This window comes from Eptesicus fuscus, chromosome 12, assembly GCF_027574615.1.
Source record: "Eptesicus fuscus isolate TK198812 chromosome 12, DD_ASM_mEF_20220401, whole genome shotgun sequence".
In the NCBI taxonomy this organism is placed as follows: Eukaryota; Metazoa; Chordata; class Mammalia; order Chiroptera; family Vespertilionidae; genus Eptesicus; species Eptesicus fuscus.
The window spans coordinates 93,241,976-93,262,785 of record NC_072484.1 but is presented as its reverse complement, the minus strand read 5'-3'; the positions used below and the strand labels follow the sequence as shown (position 1 = coordinate 93,262,785).

At 48.5% G+C, this 20,810-nt stretch overlaps 1 protein-coding gene and 1 pseudogene across 5 annotated transcripts in view; one reads left to right on the top strand and one right to left on the bottom strand.

Annotated features, from left to right (window-relative positions):
- The first annotated feature begins 316 nt into the window (after positions 1-316).
- LAMA3 (laminin subunit alpha 3) overlaps positions 317-20,810 on the top strand; it is a 156,303-nt gene continuing 135,809 nt past the window's right edge. For all 5 annotated transcript variants that reach the window (XM_054723727.1, XM_054723728.1, XM_054723726.1 and 2 more), the window contains exons 1-2: positions 317-589; positions 20,587-20,739. In XM_054723727.1, the coding sequence (XP_054579702.1) occupies positions 317-589; positions 20,587-20,739 (426 nt within the window). The remainder of the gene's footprint in view (positions 590-20,586; positions 20,740-20,810) is intronic.
- LOC129150853 (zinc finger protein 75A-like) lies at positions 6,345-8,356 on the bottom strand (annotated as a pseudogene).

Genomic DNA, 20,810 nt, shown 5'->3' with positions numbered 1-20,810 from the left:
AGGGAGAAGGCAGGTCTGACTGCTCTGCCCGCGGGAAGTGGGAGCGGTCCGCCCGGGCGGGAGCCGCCAGGGAGCGAGCCGGGCACGCCTCCACCCTCCCCGCCCGCCCGCCCGCCCGCGAGGTCGCTGCGCCCCGCGCTCCGAAGGCGCCGGCAGTTCCTGGTCCGCAGGGCCCGCTCCCGCCGCCGACCCACCGGGGAGGAGCCGCCCCGCCGCGGGATCCGAGTGCGCTCGGGACTGGGCTGCCCGCCCGTCCGCCCGCGGGTCCCCACCGAGCCCCTCGGGGACGTCCAGGAGCCAGGCCGTGCGCCGCGGGATGGCTGCGGCCGCACGGGCTCCGGGCGGGGTCCCGCCGCCGGTCCGGCTGCTGCTGCTGCTGCTGCCCGCCCTGTGCGCCTCCGCCCCGGAGCCCCCGGCCGCGGCCCGGCGCAGCCTGCACCCGCCCTACTTCAACCTGGCGGGGGCGGCGCGGATCTGGGCCACCGCCACCTGCGGGGAGCCGGAGCCCGGGGGCGCGCGGCCGCGGCCCGAGCTCTACTGCAAGCTGGTCGGGGGGCCCACCGCCCCGGGCAGGGGCCACCCCATCCAGGTGAGGCCGGGAGAGGGCGAGGGCGGCGGGGCGCCGGGGCGGGCTCTGTCCCGCGCGGGTCAGCCACGAGGGGCGAAGGCTTGGGGCCCTGTCCCCGCGCGCCCGCGACCCCAGGCGAGGGCAGGGCCCCCGACCCGGGCGGTGGGCGGGGTGTCCCGCGAGGGATCCCGGGGAGCGTCGCCCTGACCGGCGCGCGGCCGAGGCGGGGGTGGGCACAGCGCGGGGTGAAGCTGCCCCCGGTTCGGGCGAGCAGAGGAGCAAGTCCGGAGCTGCGCCCAGGGGTGCGGGGCGTGTGGTCCAGGCTGACTCCGTCGGTCCGCCCCCCAGCAGCTCGCGGCCAGGCCTGCGTCCCCGGGCTTCACCGGCGCATCTCCTTCCAGGCGCTTCACTCCCCCCTCCCCCCTATTCCGAGGAGAAGGGGCTTCGGAGTGAATTTTTAAGACAGAAAGTTGGGGTCGTATCAGTAGTTCCTCCGAGGTCAGCGAGGAGAGCGCGTCACCCCCGCCTGAGTGGCACCGTCCGGAGTCACTGGGACAAACCAGGCTTCACTCGGATGCTCGAGGCCCTGGGGACGCAGGTGTGCACGAGGGAGCTGGCGGTGCTCATCTGCACCTGGGCGTGGGTCAGGTCCGTCCACGGGAGCCTCGTGGCAGCGCGGGAGCTGGGTCAGGGGCGGGCGGGGTGGGGGGAGCTGGGTCAGGGGCGGTGGGAGCTGGGTCAGGGGCTGTGGGAGCTGGGTCAGGGGCGGTGGGAGCTGGGTCAGGGGCGGGCGGGGTGGGGGGAGCTGGGTCAGGGGCGGGGGAGTCAGGGGAGCTGGGTCAGGGGCGGTGGGAGCTGGGTCAGGGGCGGGCGGGGAGGGGGGAGCTGGGTCAGGGACGGTGGGAGTCAGGGGAGCTGGGTCAGGGGCGGGCGGGGTGGGGGGAGCTGGGTCAGGGGCGGGCGGGGTGGGGGGAGCTGGGTCAGGGGCGGTGGGAGTCAGGGGAGCTGGGTCAGGGGCGGTGGGAGCTGGGTCAGGGGCGGGCGGGGGAGTCAGGGGAGCTGGGTCAGGGGCTGGCGGGGCGGGCGGAGCTGGGTCAGGGGCGGTGGGAGCTGGGTCAGGGGCGGTGGGAGCTGGGTCAGGTGCGCAGGCTCAGAACCGCGCCCCTGTCCTGACCCCGGAGCCACTCACACTGACCGTAATCGCTCCCTCCGGCCGCTGAGGAACAGGGACGTGGAGTAATTGGGAGCTTGTGTCCCAAAGCGAGAGATTGTCACTGAGAGTTGTAGAAACTCTTCTGACCAGGCACGTGTATAAATGACCAGCTGTTGAACATGCAGTGCCAATACATGTTTGTTTGCTTATAAATTATATGCATGTATTACTTTATTATGTATTATGTGTCCTTAAAACATGCAGAAATAGAAATTTAAAAGAAAAAGAACGAGGACGAAAATGCTTTTCATTTTATTGATTCAAAGGTCAAAATAATTTTGCTTTCTTTAAGTATTTGTGGTTGTTATACATATACAAACATACAAAAGTCATCATAGGTGTAATGATTTTTGACAAGTGTAGTTGAGCATTTCTGATACGATTCGGAGTTGTTTTAATACTTGACTTCGGTAATTGTCACCGCTGAAAAGATACTGGAAAAATGTGTAGATTCAAATGGAAGAACTGCATTGACGGAGCTCCAGAACCGACTCCGTGGCTTGGGAAGTCCGACCGCCCAATGAAATGGGGAGACCCTGGTCAAAATCATTAAGGATTTCCAGGTGGCGACAGAGAGCATGGAAGCAAGCGGGAGGACTTTCTAAGAGCGGGGCCCTGTGTGGCTGCCTGAGCTCACTACATCCTGGTACTCATATTTCTGCCCCATCCTTCAATTATTTTAAAATGTTGTAAAGGAGAAACATGCCAGAAAATGCCTGCTTTTCAAGGAAGGTATTGTGTTTTATGTTTCAAACAATAGATTCGAAACGCATTGCAAATCCTCTTTCGGAAAATATGAGACTATGTTAAAATTTTCTGTTTCCCTGTTTTCAAAATGTGCAGCTATGGGAACTTTTAGAGCAACGGTTCCGTGCTTTTGTAACAAAAACAAATGAAGCATTTCCAAACATCTATTTTTCAAAACTGCTCTTTCCAAGGCGTGCATTTCCCCTTCTTTTTGGTTTACTTGCCTGCAGCGCGTCCTTCGTGGCTGATGTCTGCTACTGGCCTTGGCTTTTCACATCATTGCTGATCAGATTGTGACGTGCTTCGTTAATCTGCTCCCCGGTGCTTCTCCTTATTGATTTATTTATCTTAATGAACTTTATTGTTGATAGTATTATAGATATCTCCTCTTTTCCCCTCCTTTACCCCATCCTCCCAGCCCCTACCGCCCCCCCCCCCCAGGTCTTCACTACCCTATTGCCTGTGCCCATGGGCTATGCCTGTAACTATATAAGTTCTTTGGTTTATCTCTTCTCGTCCCCCAACCCCACATCAAGGTATGTCAGTCTGGTCCGTGCCTCCCTGCTTCGGGTCTTATTTTGTTGGTCGATTCATTCTACTCATTAGATTCCACAAATAAGTGAGACCGTGTGATATTTGTCTTTCTCTGACTGGTTCACTTAGCACAATATTTTCCAGGTCCATCTGTGCTGTCCCAAAGATCCCTCTTTTTTTACAGCTGCATAGTATTCTCTGTATAAATGTCATACAGCCCTTTTATACACTCGTCTGCTGATGGGCACTTGGGCTGTTTCCAAATCTTAGCTATTGTAAATAATGCTGCTATGAACATAGGGGTGCATACCTTCTTTCTGATTGGAGTTTTAAGCTTTTTAGGATATACTCCCAGAAGTGGGATTGCTGGGTCAAACGGAAGTTCCATTTTAATTTTTTGAGGAAACTCCACACTGTTTCCACAGTGGCTGCACTGGTCTGCATTCCCACCAGCAGTGCACGAGGGTTCCTTTTTCTCCACATCCTCGCCAGCACTTGTCGTTTGTTGATTTTTTGATGATAGCCATTCTGACAGGTGTGAGGTGATGTCTCATTGTCATTTTAATATGCATTTTCTCTGATGATGAGTGACTTTGAGCATGTTTTCATGTCTCTTGGCCATTTGTATGTCCTCTTTGGAGAAATGTCTATTCAGGTTTTCTGCCCATTTTTAAAATTGGATTGTTGGCTTCCTTTTGTTGAGTTGTATGAGTATATACTTTGGATATCAACTCCTTATCAGATGTATCATTGGCAAATATGCTCTCCCCTGCAGTGGGCTCTATTTTCATTTTGATGGTGGTTTCTTTTGTTTGCAGAAGCCTTTTATTTTTATGTAGTCCCACTTGTTTATTTTCTCCTTAGTTTCCTTTGCCTTAGCACAGTGGTTGGCAAACTGTGGCTCGCAAGCCACATGTGGCTCTTTGGCCCCTTGAGTTTTTAGCAAAGGCCAGCTTAGGAGTACCCTAATTAAGTTAATAACAATGTACCTACCTATATAGTTTAAGTTTAAAAAATTTGGCTCTCAAAAGAAATTTCAATCGTTGTACTGTTGATATTTGGCTCGGTTGACTAATGAGTTTGCCGACCACTGGTTTAGGAGATGTAGCCACAGACATATTGCTACAAGAGATGTCTGAGATTTTATTGCATATGCTCTCCTCTAAGATTTTTATGGTGTCACTAGAGGACCAGTGCATGGATTTGTGCATGGGTGGGTCCCTCAGCCTGGCTGAAACCCGACATCCCCCTGAGGGATGTAGCAGTGCTCAAGTGGCAGGCGGCCTGGGAGGAGCCCCAGCCGGGGCCGGGTGCAGCTCCATTGTTGCTCATCCAGGCCCCGCTGGACCTGCCACTCCCGTCGCTGCAACTGCGCTTGGCAGCCCTGAGCCTGACTTCTGGCTGAGCAGCGCTCCCGCTGTGAGAGCACACGACCACCAGGGGGCAGCTCCTGCATTGAGTGTCTGCCCCCTGGTGGTCAGTGTGCATCATAGCGACCAGTCGACCACTCCTTTGGTCACTTAGGCTTTTATATATATAGACTGTGGACCAGTAGTTTTATTGTTAGCTTTACCTGGTGGCCAGTTAAGTTTCTATTGAACGAGTACAAAAAATGTTTTACATAAATGTTAAAGGCACGCTTTAAAATGAAATACCCACTGCATTTTGAAGTTATTTGTTACATGTTCTTACAAGCTAGTATCTTTTTAAAGTATGGTACTTTGTAAAACACTGTGTAATATGAAGCGAGAATTCTCGCGATCCATCTGCAATGTGTTAATTGACCGTAATGGTGTGGGTCAGTTTCTGGAGTCTCTGTTCTAATCCGTTGGTTTATATGCCTGTTCCTGTGCCAGTACCAGGCTGTTTTGGTAACAATGGCTTTGTAGTATAGTTTGATACTGGTGTTGTGATCCCTCCTACTTCATTCTTCTTTCTCAAGATTGCTGCAGCTATTCAGGGTCTCTTATGGTTCCACATAAATTTTTGAAGTATTTGTTCTAGCTCTGTGAAGTATACCTTTGGTATTTTAATAGAGATTGCACTGAATCTATAGATTGCTTTGGGAAGTATAAACATTTTAATGATGTTAATTCTTCCAATCCATGAACATGGTATACGTTTCCATTTGTTTGTGTCTTCCTCTATTCCTTTTTTTCAATGTCCTATAGTTTTCCAAGTACAGGTCTTTTACCTTCTTGGTTAAGTTTATTCCTAGGTATCTTATTTTTTTGTTGCAATGATAAATGCTTTTTTAGTTCCTCTTCTTTTTTTTAACTATTTTTTTTTTTTACAATATACAAACTAAATCTGTTACCAGATTGTAGATACAAAATAGCCATTTACATGCAATAAACATTAATATTTTAAGAAAAATGATTTTAAATATGATAATGGGACTGCAGGAGGTTGGCTCCAGGGCGTGTCCGGCCTGTCTCACCCAGTCCCACCCCGCTGACCATCTTCTAATTAATTTCCTTTCAATGTGCACGAATCCATGCACAGGGGCACTAGTTTATTATATTTAAAATCTTTTTTTCTTAAAATATTAATGTTTATTGCATGTAACATTATTATATTTAAAATCATTTTTCTTGAAATATTAGAGAAACTATTTCCTCTAAAAATTAAAAATAGTTTCTCTTTCTGAGAGTTCATTATTGGCGTATAAAAAATGCCATCGATTTCTGGATGTTGATTTTGTATCCTGCTCCCTTGCCGAATTCGTTTAAGTCTAGTAGTGTCCCAGTGGCGTCTTTAGGGTTTTCTATGTAACATATCATGTCATCTGCAAATAATGACAGTTTTAATTCCTCCTTTCCAATTTGGATGCCTTTTAGCTCTTCTTGTCTGGTAGCTCTGGCTAGCACTTCCACTACTATGTTGAATAAGAGTGGTGAAAGCGGACATCCCTGTCTTGTACCTGTTCTTAGGGGAAATGTTTTTATTTTTTGCCCGTTACTATTATGTTGGCTGTAGGTTTGTCATAATGGCCTTGATTATATTGAAGTATGATCCCTCCAATCCCACTTCACTGAGAGTTTTTATCAAAAAAGGGTGCTGGATTTTGTTGAATTCTTTTTCTGCATCTATTGATATGATCCTGTGGTTTTTATCTTTCAATTTGTTTATGTGATGTGTCACATTTATTAATTTGCGGGTATTATACCAGCCTTGCATCCCTGGAATAAACCCCACTTGATCATGGTGTATGATCTCTTTAATATATTGCTGGATCCGATTTGCTAATATTTATTTATTTATTTATTTTGACCATAAACTCCAATTAATTTTATTTTAGGCCTTAGGAAAGTGCTAATTTTTGTAACTGTCTTATCCTATTAACCTTGTGAGGGAAGGAAACAGTTTACTTTGTTTTGCAGAAAATTCTTTTTTACATCTAATACATATTCCATGGCTAAAAATTTCAACTATTTCCATATGATCTAGGAATGTTTTCTTTTGTCAAATACCACCAATGACAGGCATAAGATATTAGTTATTTGGCAGATACCCTAGTGATGAAGTAAATATGATTCCATCACAGAAAACTTGTGCTAATAGGATTCAAGAGCTAAAGTAGCTAAAAAGTTCAAGAAGGACTCACATGATGTCCAATGACGAGAGAGGAAGAAAGTCCAATTTGGTTCTTGGAAAACTTTACATTAGAATTCATTTCTACCCTATGGGACTATTGAAATTATCCTATTACCCTGAAGTAATAGTATGCAATAAAACAAGGCTATTATTGCTTTTGTTACAAAAGACCATGCTACAAATGTTTCTATCACATGTTTAATAGTAGTTGGGAAAACCAACAATATTTATGTCTGTGACCACAGATGATTCATAGTTTCATGTACTATTTGAGGCTGAATTTGCTATACTGCCAGGTACAATCCCAAACCGATTTTTCCCTCATTCAGACTGTTTTTCAAACACCTTTTGCTAAGAAACTCCCCGAAGGCTAAGTAAAAACAGTAATAATATAACTACTATGTCCCCTGCAGAGTCCAGCTTGATTCCTTCCTGTGAAAGTTTATATCCCCAAATTTTCCAGATGAAGAATTTTTTATGCTTCATAAATTTGCATTTTCATAAACTTTAAGGTCAAGCTCCACTTGGTAAAATTCTTCAGACTGAGGGTATTGAACAAGCTTCCCTTCATTGGTGGTTTCTGGAGCCTGAGAAGGCTTGACCACCTGCTGAAGTTTCTCATGCATATGCTATAGGTGGGTTCTCCGGTGTTTAATAAGGTGGGAGTTCTGAATGAATTTTTTCCCACATTCATGGCATGTAAAGGGCTTCTCTCCGGTGTGAGTTCTTTGGTGTGTGTGTAGATTTGAAGTTTGACCAAAGCTCTTCCCACACCATGAGCATTTATATGGTTTTAATCCTTGGTGTGATGTGAAGTGCTTATTAAGATCTGAACTCCACCTAAATCTCTTATCACACTGTGGGCATTTATATGGTTTCTCTTCAGTGTGAACTCTTTGGTGCTTAATAAGGTCAGAGCTAACTCTAAAGCTTTTCCTGCATTCCTGACATTTAAAAGACTTCTCTCCTGCACGTTCTTTCTTGTGACGATCTATAAGTTTCAGTAGCTCTTGTCTCCATGTTGAAAGTTTCTCTCTTTCCTTCACTGAAAAGTCTTGGTGACATTTCCCCACCCTGTGTATATCACCATGATTTTCTTTGACTGTTGTTTTCTGGGGAACTTTCACTCTGTCCGTTTTTGAAACTATGTCTTCTGGTGTTGGCATTTCTAAGTCAGAAAGGCATATAGATTGATGATTTTCAATGTTATTTTTGAGGTTTAACCCTGGGACTCAGACAAGATGAACTCAGGTGCCACTGTCCAGTCTTTGGTGTTTGTCTGCTCAGGAAAGTCTAGGATCTAGTGAGTAGTCACAGCCCTCTCACACATAGGCTCAGTTTCTTTATGAGTATTCCTGCTCAGGTGTTGTAGATCCTGATATTCATTCCAAAATTCTTCATCCTGGGACCTGCCCACTGGCTGGGACTCTGCTGGCTTCAGTTTGAAGCCTGAGGTCTCTGCTGTTTCTCCCAAGAGCACTGCCTCCTTTCCCAGCACATGGACTGCAACCGTCATTATGCTCTGGAACAGTCTGCTCCTGTGTTGGACACACCACGAGCACTAACTTTGAGAACAGAGGCCCAGTCTGGTCTGGAACAAAAAAGGATCTTCTTCCTAAGTCACTGGGATACCGGTAGCTCGGTTTCTAAGAGGCCACTCTCTCTTCCTACGGCTCAACCGCAAAACCCGCCGCGCGATCCTCGGGGAACCGTGAGGGCCGAGCTGGGAGGTGAGCTCAGGGTCGGGGCGCAGGCCCACCCGATTTGCTAATATTTATTGAGGATTTTAACATCTATGTTCATCAGGGATGTTGGCCTGCAGTTTTCTTTCTTTGTAGTGTCTTTATCTGGTTTTGGGATTAGGATAATGCTGGCTTCATAGAAAGAGCTTGGAAGTATTACTTCCGCTTGAATTTTTTGGAATAGTTTGAGGAGGATAGGTGTTAGTTCTTGGAATGTTTGGTAAAATTCTCCTATAAATCTATGTGGTCCAGGACTTTTGTTTGCTGGACTTTTTTAAGTGACTGCTTCAATTTCATTGGTTGTTATTGGCCTACTCAGGTTTTCTGATACTTTCTGATTGAGTTTTGGAAGATTGTATGTTTCTAGGAATTTGTCCACTTCACCCAGGTTGTCCAATTTGTTGGCATATAGTTGTTCATAGTATTTTCTTACAATCCTTTGTGTTTCTGTTGTGTCTGTTGTTATATCACCTCTTTCATTGACTGTAATGGTGTGGGTCAGTTTCTGGGGTCTCTGTCCTGATCCATTGGTCTATATGCCTGCCTGTTCCTGTGCCCGTATGTATTTGGGTTCTCTCTTTGTTTCTTCATGAGTCTGGCTAGGAGTTCATCAATCTTGTTTATCTTTCCAAAAACCAACTCTTGGATTTATTGATCTTTTGTACTGTTTTTAGTCTCTGTGTCATTTGTTTCTGTTCTGATCTTTATTCCTTCCTTCCTTCCACTTCCTCTGGGCTTTTCTTGCTGTTCTCTTTCTAATTCATTTAGTTGTCGGGTTAGATAGTTTATTTGTCCTTTTTTGTTGTTTCTGAGGTAGGCCTGTAGTGCTATGAACTTGCCTCCCAGGACTGCTTTCACCATGTCCTATAGGTTTTGGGTGGGTTTTGTGTTCATTTTCATTTGTTTCCAGTACGTTTTTAATTTCTTGCTTGATTTCACTGTAACCCATTCATTGTTTAATAACATGCTATTGAACCTCCATGTATTTGAGTGTGTTTTTTTAAATTGTAGTTGATTTCTAACTTCATGCCATTGTGATCCGAGAAGATGCTTGGTATGATATCAATCTTCTTGAATTTGTATAAACTTGTTTTGTGCCCTAACATGTGTTCTCTCTTTGAGAATGTTCCATGTGAGCTTGAGAAGAATGTATATTCTGTTGCTTTGGGGTGAAATGTTCTGTAAAGAGCGGTTAGAGCCATCTGATTTAGTATGTCACTTAAGGCCCCTGTTTCCTTGCTAATATTTTGTCTGGAAGATCTACCCAGTGATGTCAGTGGGGTGTTGAATTCCCCCAATATGACTGCATTGCTGTTAATCTCTCCCTTAAAATCCGTCAAGAGTTTTCTATGTACATGGTGCTCCTATATTGGGTGCATATATGTTTACAAGGGTTATATTTTCTTGTTGAATCATTCCATTTAGTATTATGAAGTGGCCTTCTTTGTCTCTTGTTATGGCCTTTGTTTTGAAGTCTATTTTGTCTGGTATGAGTATTGCTACCCCAGCTTTGTTTCCCTTTCCATTTGCATGGAACATACTTTTCCATCCCTTCACTCTCAGGCTGTGTGTGTCTTTTGTTCTGAGGTGGGTCTCTTGTAGACAGCATATATGTGGGTCATGTTTTCTTATCCATTCAGTCACCCTACATCTTTTGACTGGAGCATTTAATTCATTACATTTAAGGTTATTATTGATAGGTATTTATTTATTCCCATTTTTATTTTCTTTGTGCCTATGATCCTCTCTCCTTTTCTTCTTGTTAAAGCAATCCCTTTAGCATTTCTTGCATTGCTGGTTTGGTGGTAATGTACTTTTTTTTTTTTTTTTGGTCTGGAAAGCTTTTAATTTCACTTTAAATTTTATTTTATTTTATCTTTATTTAATTTTATTTTTTTAAATATATTTTTATTGATTTCAGAGAGGAAGGAAGAGGGAGAGAGAGATAGAAATATCCCCAATAAGAGAGAATCATGAATCGGCTGCCTCCTGTACATCCCCCACTAGGGATCAAGCCCACAACCCGGGCATGTGCCCTTGACTAGAATCAAACCTGGGACCTTTCAGTTCGCAGGCTGACGCTCTATCCACTGAGCCAAACCGGCTAGGGCTATTTTATCTTTAAAAAAAATTTTTTTTATTGATTTCAGAGAGGAAAGGAGAGGGAGGGAGAGATGGAAATATCAATGATGAAAGAGAATCATTGATCTGCTCCTCCTGCACACCCCACACTGGGGTTCAAGCCTGCAACTCAGGCATGTGCCCTTGACTGGAATCAAAACTGGGGCCCTTCAGTCCACAGGCCGACGCTCTATCCACTGAGCCAAACCAGCTAGGACTCACCTTAAATTTTAAATGATAGCCTCACTGGATACAGTCGTCTTGGATTTAAGCCCTTGCTTTTCATTATTTCTAGTCCTTCATGCCACTCCCTTCTGGCCTGAAGTGCTTCTATTGAGAACTCAGTGGACATTTTAAGGGGAACTCCTTGGTAGGCTTGTGGACTGGGTGAAGGTCCCTAAGCAATCTGTATATTAAATATCAGTAAAAGTATATTTCTTATTTTTAAGTAAAATAAGTATAAAGAGATGTCAATCTTCCCTTCTTGCTCCACCGGATTGCCTGGCACCCCCAACTTTGGAGAGAACTAGTCTGATTTGGGAAGAGTAGATGCCAGGAGGAGGAAGGAATCGAAGAGTTTTCAGCCAGCTCCTCCTCCCCAGATTTGCCTAGGAACGGGCCACCCCTCATTTTCCCCACCTGGTCTTTCTGTTGTGTTCACAGTTTGATAGTTCTGTTTTGAAGGTCCCGAAAAGCCACGTTTCCTGCTATTGATTGAGTTTCCAGAACAGGGCATTGACCTGGGCCCCATCCTAGGCAGAGTGAGAAGGGACGTGTTTCTAGGCCAGGGGGCAGCCTGCAGGAACAGAGGGCCGCCTGGTATTGTCGTGTGCTTCCCTGCAGATGGGAGGGAGCCAGGGCTCTGCTGCCAGTGCTTTCCACCCTCGTCCTGGAGGCTTGGGAAGAGGCCCTGGTTGTTGGTGTGGGAGGTTCTCACGTAGCGAGAAGTGTGTCAGAGACCAGAGGGGAAGCCGAGCCAGAGTCCAGGCTGTGAGACGCTGGGATGGCCCCGTGTGGGCAGCTGCTCGCGCACCTGCCTTTCAGCGACAGGAGGGGTGTGGGCGATGCGATGGATGGGGAGGGCAGAGGGACGATGATTTCTCAACTGGTTGTGCCTGAATGTAGTTAGGGGCTGTTCCTGCGCAGCTCGACGTGGGAAATGGGCAGAGTTAACTGGAATAGTTCTATTTCTTTGAGCTTTCTAAAAATACATCTTTGAGACCAGCCAGGGTTTAGAATTTTAGGTCAGAAGGATTTTGGGGGGAAAAAAAAGTAAAAAATGAATAAAGTACCATCTTGGAATAAAACCCGAGTTTACGGTCCTGATTCTGATACTTAAATGGTAGCACGTGTCAATAGGCAGCATGCTTTCAAAGTCTGAATGTTGTTTGTTGAGTGAAAAATAATCACTGCTTTCTCTGGACTTACTATTCATGAAATAAGACTCTGTACCTGTGAGTGCTCAGACAATAAGGTTTTGCTGTTCGATTGCTCTTTGATTCGGGGATTCTGACTGTCTGGTCGCAGCTGTATCCCCACAGCGTAGGACAAAGCCTGGAACATTGTAGGCAGGTGCTCGGGAAACACGGAGTGCCAGGATGGTGGCGTGCGGGGTGGGGAAAGGCTGTGAGGAAGGGGAGGTGTGTCTGACACAGCCGTGCGCCTGGTTCAGGTTGGCACAAACACTAGGCTCACACGGGTGAAATGCACTATCTGCCAAACATAGGGTCTCGGTTTTGTGCATTACAGTTCAACGTGTTTTTAAAATATACCTTTATTGATTTCAGAGAGAGGAGGGGAGGAGAGAGAGAGAAACATCAATGACGAGAGAGAGTCATTGGTCGGCTGCCTCTTGCACTGGGATCGAGCCTGCAACCTGGACATGTGCCCTGAGCGGAATTGAACCGTGACCTCCTGGTTCACAGGTCAACTCTCAACACCTGAACCACATCGGCCGGGCTCAACATCTCTTGTATGTTCCTGATTACACTTGGACATGGCTTAGGCATGTGTATCCGACCTGGCAGTGTTGACAGAGAAGCACGCACACGGGAGTTGTGGCTAACAGTGCCAGTGCTTGCCACAGAGCAGCCCGCTGTGTCTGTGTAACGTGGACTAGTGGCCGTAAACAGGAAACTGCTTCATGGAGGTGCAGTTTATAGAACTATCGAGAATCAGAACCAGTTGTTAACTTCAGCAGGCCTTTTCCTTTGAGAAAGGGATGTGGAAATCTTGGGCGAGGACCGGAAATCTAGGATTCTTACTATGCCCATTGATATATTTCTAACAATGATTAATGATAAGAGTTATTTTGAGACTCCAAGCAAATGACTACAGCCATTTAAGGACGAATGACCCTTTAAAAACAAAGAGCTTTTCTAATAGCTGTTCTGTGTGTGTGGACGTCAGCCAAGGTCCAGCAATGAAAGTTTAGGCACCAATCACTGAAGACAAACATTCTCCTTTGAAAAGCCAAATCACTCCCCAGTGAGGAAACTCGGGTCCTGGTTCCCGCCCGTGCAGACGGGTCGTTGGCGGCACCTCACGTCTTTCAGGCTTCACTTCTTCGTCTTTAAGTTTTGAATATAAACCCTAGAGTGCAATTCAGAAGATTGAGCCGAGCGAAGGTCGTGGGCCAGCCCTGGGCTCCCACCTCCTGCTGTCTCGGTCCCAATGCCTCTCTGTGATGTGTTTGAGTCACTTCTCTGCACTGAGGGGCAGGAGCCACTCTGAGGGTTTGTTTTTACCCCCCTTTCAGTGCAGTGTCCTACTCACTGCAGACAATTTGAAAAAGGTGAGTAAATGAATGAACGTTCAAACAATAAAAGAGAACTTGGGGCCCAGCCAGTGCAACCTATGAGCCAGGAGGTCAGGGTTTGATTCCCGGTCGGGGCACATACCCGGGTTGGGGGCTCGATCCCCAGTGGGGGGCATGCAGGAGACGGCCCATCAATGATTCTCTCTCATCATTGCTGTTTCTCTCTCTCGCTCTCCCCCCCCCCCCTTTCTCTGGAATCAATAAAAACATATTTTGAAAATTTAAAAGAAAGAGAGAACTTATGTTAGGGAGTAGTGCTATACAACCTCTAGTGTCTAGAACAGTGATGGCGAACCTATGACACGCGTGTCAGCACTGACACGCGTAGCCATTTCTGATGACACGCGGCCGCATGCCAAGGATGAAACATTTGCTGCTCCTGAGGATGAAACATTTGTGACTAGAGTCTTGGAGTTAGTTTTTTCCTCAAAGTGACACACTACCCGAGTTATGCTCAGTTTTTTGGCGAAGTTTGACACACCAAGCTCAAAAGGTTGCCCGTCACTGGTCTAGAACAAGGTAGTGTTTATATTGTGAATTCAGTTGCAAAGTATTACATATGTGAGGCGTTTAGTTAAGGAGAATCATCAAAAATGTTGGCAACTAGGAGAGGCTGTTTTTCTCGTCCTTCTGAGAAAGTTAGGTCGCTCCGTGGCCTCTGGGCACACACCGGCTTGTCCTCTGGGGCCTCCGTCCTTGGAACTCAGCTCTTTTTAGTTGTTTATTTGCACAGTCCTGCCCCGTCCATTTAGCCCCTTTATTACATGTGTTGTTTCCCATGTGACCGGGCTAACATTAGCCGTAACACAGTTCTGAGCGTGGCCCCCGGCCCTGGTTATCTTTCCGTTTCTCGTCTCTGTCTGGCGTAGCGTCTGGCGGGGAGTCTGATCAGCACAGGTTTGCTGCGTGGATGGATGAATAACTGCACGCAGAGCCTGCTCTCTCTCTGTCTCCCTCGTGGCTGACTTCTGTCCGTGTTGGTCCTGCGTTTGTGTATTTACGGTTATTTAAAAACACTGGGCCTCAGGTGCAGCGTTGGGTTATAGACTATGCATGACCCTCAGTTATGGCATGCTTTCGTCATCGGTCCTTGCATGGTCTGCTTTAATATACATGCAGGTGGATGGATGTACAACAGTAAAACAAGCATTTATGAACTCGCTACCAAAACCCAAACCAGGGCCTGGATAATAACTTGTGCCTAACCATATGGCTTTCCAACTCCCATCTCGGTTTCCTGTAACCTGGGGTAACCATCATCCTGAATCCTTTGTTAATTTTTCCTTTGCTTTACTTTTTATAACATTTTTATTACATCTCTATATATTCCAAAAAAGTAAGTGCTCTTAACTTTATAAAAAATATATAGCATGCTTTTTAAACTCATGTTATAATGCTAACACTCACCCATATTGTCCATATTGTTGTGTGCATTCACTTATTCACTATTCTTCATATACTCACTCATTGTGTGAACATACTACTGTTGATGTCGTCACATTCCTGTGGCTGGAAAATTAGGTTAGTCCCAGGATTTTGCTCTTGTGAACAGGACTGCTATGAATATTCATGAGCATGATGCCATCAGATTTGTGCAAGAGTTTCTTTTTGGGTTAGGAGCTTAAGAGTAGAATTTCTCTCAAATTCTATTCTCATAGGAAATGAGAATTTTTTACTTTAGGAGGTAATGCCAAAACATTTTCCAAAGTCTTTATACCAATTCATACTCCTACCACATCCTTTCCAGTACTTGTTATTCTCAAACTTAAAATCTGATCCTATTGAATGGGTGGAAAACAGGACAGCGCTGTGGTCTCCCTGATCACTAAAGATGGTGATTGTGAATGTTTCTTCAAATGCTTATTTCATATATTTTTTAAAATTTAGCTTTATTGTTGAAAGTGTTACAGATGTCCCCCTTTTTCCCCACCGACCCCCTCCACCCTGAGCCCACTCCCTCTTTCTCCTCCTCCCCCCCCCAGGCCTTCACCACACTATGTCTGTGTCCATGGGCATGCATATGTGCATACATGTTACCTGGCTGATCTCTCTTCAGATGTGTATTGTCATCTACTTCCTCTTCTGTAACATGCCTATTTCTGCTTTTGCCCATTTTTCTGTTGAACTGTTTATACGTCTCTTATTGATTTGCAGGAGTTTGGGATGAATTTCTTAAATATGTACATATTTTTAGTCCTGACCCGGGGATATGTTTATTGATTTTAGAGAGAGAGGGAGGGGGAGAGAGAGAGAAACATCGATGTGAGAGCAACATCAATCAGTTGCCTCCTGTACGTGCCCCGACTGGGGATCGAACCCCCAACCTAGGTATGTGGCCTCACTAGGAATTGAACCTGCCACCTTTTTGGTGTACAGGACGATGCTCCAATTGATGCTCCAATCAACCGAGCCACCTGGCCAGGTGGGACATATTTCTGATGAGAATTCTTTGTTGATTTTATGTTCTTTGTTTATGGATTCTTGTGGAACAAACCACCCCAAATTCAGTGGCTTTGAACAATGACAAGTTATTTTTTTTTCTCCCCACAAGTCTGTGGGTTGACTGGGCTCAGCTGGGTGGTTCTTCTGTTTCATGCAGTTCAGCTGGGGTAACAGTTGCTTTCAGCTGCCGGCTGGGATGGACTAGCTGGGCTGGTAGGCTCCACGAACACGCGCTCTTCCATGTGTCTCTCCGTGTGGCGGCCGTGGGCTTCATCACGGAGTGGTAAGGACGGGGCAGTTGGCCTTCTACCTGGAGGCTGGCTTCCAAGAAGAAGGAAGCAGAGCCTGCCAGTGCGCTCAGCTTGTGCTGGGAAGTCCCAGCGATGCCCTTGCTGCAACAAAGCAAACGGGAAAGTCTGTCTGGATTCCAGGGGAGAGACGAGCGCCCAGGGTGAGAGCGCCCCCTCCTGGTGGTGAAGTGGCCGGCACCTGGAGAGAAGGACTGCGGGCAGCGTCACTGGACGCTGTCTGCCGCTGTGTATTCTTTAAAATTTATATTTTTATTGACTTCAGAGAGGAAGGGAGAAGGGAGAGAGAGAGAAACATCGATGAAGAGAATCACTGGTCGGCTGCCTTCTGCACGCCCCACACTGGGGATTGATCCCGCAACCCAGACATGTGCCATGACAGGGAATCGAACTGTGACTTCCTGGTTCATAGGTCAACCACTGAGCCATGCTGGCTGGGCTTTCTTTCTATTCTTTAAGGTGTCTTTGATGAACCAATGTTCTTAATTTTAACATAGTCAGTATTTTAATTTAATATTATCTTCTTTTATATAATGCTTTCTGAATCTTGTTTAAGAAAACTTTCCTTATTCCAAGTTCACCTTTATTTTTTAATAAGAGACTTTAAAGTTTGACTTCTGACATTTACGTTCTTAATTTATTTGAAGTTGATTTTTATTTGTGGGTTGAATAGGAACCTGAACTTATTCTTTTCCATTTCATATATATTAGCCCCCCTTTTCTACTGACCCCCCAGCCACCTTGCTGTTTACGAAGGATTCTAAGACGCATGGGCCTGTTGTTGGCCTCTCTCTTCTGTCCCACTGGTCTGTGTGTCTCACATGTTAATTATAAAAGCTTCATAATAAGCCCTAATACCTTCAAGGGCACCTTCCTCCTCGTTGGTCATCTTCAGCAATACCCACGATTTTCTTGGTTCTTTGCTGTTCCATATAAATTTTAGAATTATCTTGTTGTGTTCCGAGAGAATCCCTATTGACATTTTTTGGGGATTGTGTTGACTTTATAGATAAATTTGGGGAAGAATTGATAAGTTTTTGATATTATCTTCCTATTCCAGAAAATTAAATCCCTCTCTTAATGTATTTAGATTTTTCTTAATAAAGTTTACAATTTTCTTACAGTTTTTATTGTTTCAATTGCTCTATTTTATTATTAGTTAACTAGAGGCCTAGTGCATGAAATTTGTGCATGGGTAGGGTCCCTAGGCCTGGCTGGTGATCAGGGCTGATCTGTGGGGTGACCGGCGGGGCGATCAGGGGCCCCCCACTGGCACCTGCCTTGGCTGGCCTGGGGGCCTGTGGGCTGGGGGCAGCTCCTTCATTGAGCGTCTGCCCCCTGGTGGTCAGTGTGCATCATACCGGTCATTCCACCGGTCATTCCACAGTTGGGTCAATTTGCATATTAGGCTTTTATTACATGGGATATTGTCAGCTGCTTATTGTGCCTAATTTATAAATTAAACTTTATCATAGGACGTATAGGAGGTGACAAGAGTAGGTTCAGTGCTGTGTCCCCACCGATAAGGGGGGACGGTTGTACTTAACAACTCCACTGAGACAGTGCCCAGTGCCTGACACAGAACTTGCACAAAGGAGGGCATACACAGTAAAAGGATTTGCTGAGGAAAAGATCTTTTTTTTTTTTTTTTTTTTTTTTTTTTTTTTTTTTTTAATTTCTTTATTGATTAAGGTGTCACATATTTGTCCTCATCCCCCCATTCCCATCCCACCCCTCTCCCCACGCATGCCCCAATCCCCTGTTGAACTTAACCGTTGGATAGGCTTATATGCATGCATACAGGTCCTTTGGTTGAACTCTCCCCCTCCCCCCACCCTCTCCCTACCCTCCCCTATCCTCCCTCTGAGGCCCGATAGTCCGATCGATGCCTCCTTGCTTCTGGTTCTGTTCTTGTTCCTCAGTCTATGTTGTTCATCATTTCCTCTAGATGAATGAGATCAAATGTCACTAGATATATACTAATAAGAACTGAATGTGAGACGAGCAATAATATTTATGCTGACAGGCAAATGAATCAATCTGTAGCGAGCTTCCCCCTGGACCAACAGTTCTTTTGAGACCCAATTTCGATGTCCAGTAGTTCCTTATGTGTACATGTCAGCACTGACCCCTCAGCTCTAGATGGTGGACAAATGGTGGTAATGGAGGTCCGACTCCCTCTGGTTTGGTCTCGGCCGAACCCAGGGGCACGGCGTCACCTGGACTAAGGGGCACGTGGCCTCACCCATACCCAAGGGGCGCGTGGTCTCACCCGGGCCTGGGACCCAGCCTCACCCGGATGGATCCAGGGGCGCACGGCCTCACCCGGACCCAGGATCTGGCTTCACCCGTACCCAGGGACGCTTGGCCTCTCCCAGACCCAGGGGCACGTGGCCTCACCCGGGCTTAGTTGCACAAGGCCTCACCTGGATCCAGGGACACATGGTCTCACCCAGACCCAGGAACGTTTGGCCACTCCCATACCCAGGGCCACTTGGGCTCACCCGGGCCTAGGTGCACGAGGCCTCATCCGGATCCAGGGACGCATGGTCTCACCCGGACCCAGGGACGCTTGGCCTCTCCCAGACCCAGGGCCACTTGGGCTCACCCGGGCCTAGGTGCACGAGGCCTCACCCGGATCCTGGGACACATGGTCTCACCCGGACCCAGGGATGCTTGGCCTCCCCCAGACCCAGGGCCACTTGGGCTCACCCGGGCCTAGGTGCACGAGGCCTCACCCGGATCCAGGGACATATGGTCTCACCCGGAACCAGGGACGCTTGGCCTCTCCCAGACCCAGGGCCACTTGGGCTCACCCGGGCCTAGGTGCACGAGGCCTCACCCGGATCCAGGGACACATGGTCTCACCCGGACCCAGGGACGCTTGGCCTCTCCCCGACCCAGGGCCACTTGGGCTCACCCGGGCCTAGGTGCACGAGGCCTCACCCGGATCCAGGGACACATGGTCTCACCCGGACCCAGGGACGCTTGGCCTCTCCCCGACCCAGGGCCACTTGGGCTCACCCGGGCCTAGGTGCACGAGGCCTCACCGGATCCAGGGACACATGGTCTCACCCGGACCCAGGGACGCTTGGCCTCTCCCAGACCCAGGGCCACTTGGGCTCACCCGGGCCTAGGTGCACGAGGCCTCACCCGGATCCTGGGACACATGGTCTCACCCGGACCCAGGGATGCTTGGCCTCTCCCAGACCCAGGGCCACTTGGGCTCACCCGGGCCTAGGTGCACGAGGCCTCACCCGGATCCAGGGACACATGGTCTCACCCGGACCCAGGGCCGCTTGGCCTCTCCCAGACCCAGGGCCACTTGGGCTCACCCGGGCCTAGGTGCACGAGGCCTCACCCGGATCCAGGGACACATGGTCTCACCCGGACCCAGGGACGCTTGGCCTCTCCCCGACCCAGGGCCACTTGGGCTCACCCGGGCCTAGGTGCACGAGGCCTCACCCGGATCCAGGGACACATGGTCTCACCCGGACCCAGGGACGCTTGGCCTCTCCCCGACCCAGGGCCACTTGGGCTCACCCGGGCCTAGGTGCACGAGGCCTCACCCGGATCCAGGGACACATGGTCTCACCCGGACCCAGGGACGCTTGGCCTCTCCCAGACCCAGGGCCACTTGGGCTCACCCGGGCCTAGGTGCACGAGGCCTCACCCGGATCCAGGGACACATGGTCTCACCCGGACCCAGGGACGCATGGCCTCTCCCCGACCCAGGGCCACTTGGGCTCACCCGGGCCTAGGTGCACGAGGCCTCACCCGGATCCAGGGACACATGGTCTCACCCGGACCCAGGGACGCTTGGCCTCTCCCAGACCCAGGGCCACTTGGGCTCACCCGGGCCCAGGTGCACGAGGCCTCACCCGGATCCAGGGACACACGGTCTCACCCGGACCCAGGGATGCCCGGCCTCTCCCCGACCCAGGGCCACTTGGGCTCACCCGGGCCTAGGTGCACGAGGCCTCACCCGGATCCAGGGACACATGGTCTCACCCGGACCCAGGGACGCTTGGCCTCTCCCAGACCCAGGGCCACTTGGGCTCACCCGGGCCTAGGTGCACGAGGCCTCACCCGGATCCAGGGACACATGGTCTCACCCGGACCCAGGGACGCTTGGCCTCTACCCGACCCAGGGCCACTTGGGCTCACCCGGGCCTAGGTGCACGAGGTGAGGAAAAGATCTTTGCATCCCAAGTACAACAGGCTCTTCTTGAGTGTCAGACGGGACAGGAAGCACAGGCTGTGGAAGATGGGAGCTAGGCAGAGTCTGTACCTGAGACACTCGGCCAGGTGCACAGGGAGGGGAAGAGTGAACGGAAGGAGGAAGCCTTGATGCTTCCTCAGAATGCATCGCGATGGCTGCACCAGCGGCATCTCCGCCGCACAAAGCCATCTTCACGTTGGTCATCTTTAGAACACCCATGAGACAGAGTTACTTGCACATAAGAAAGAGCTGTTTGCGCTTTGCCCTCTTCCAGGGGCAGTTCTGCGACTACTGCAACTCCGCGGACCCCCGGAAAGCCCATCCGGTCACCAACGCCATCGACGGGTCGGAGCGCTGGTGGCAGAGCCCGCCCCTCTCCTCAGGCACGCGGTACAACCAGGTCAACGTCACCTTGGATCTGGGGCAGGTGAGTCACACTCCAGCTGGAATGGACTTTCAGAGTTAGAAAGACTGTACAGCTCATTGGGCAGTTTTGTT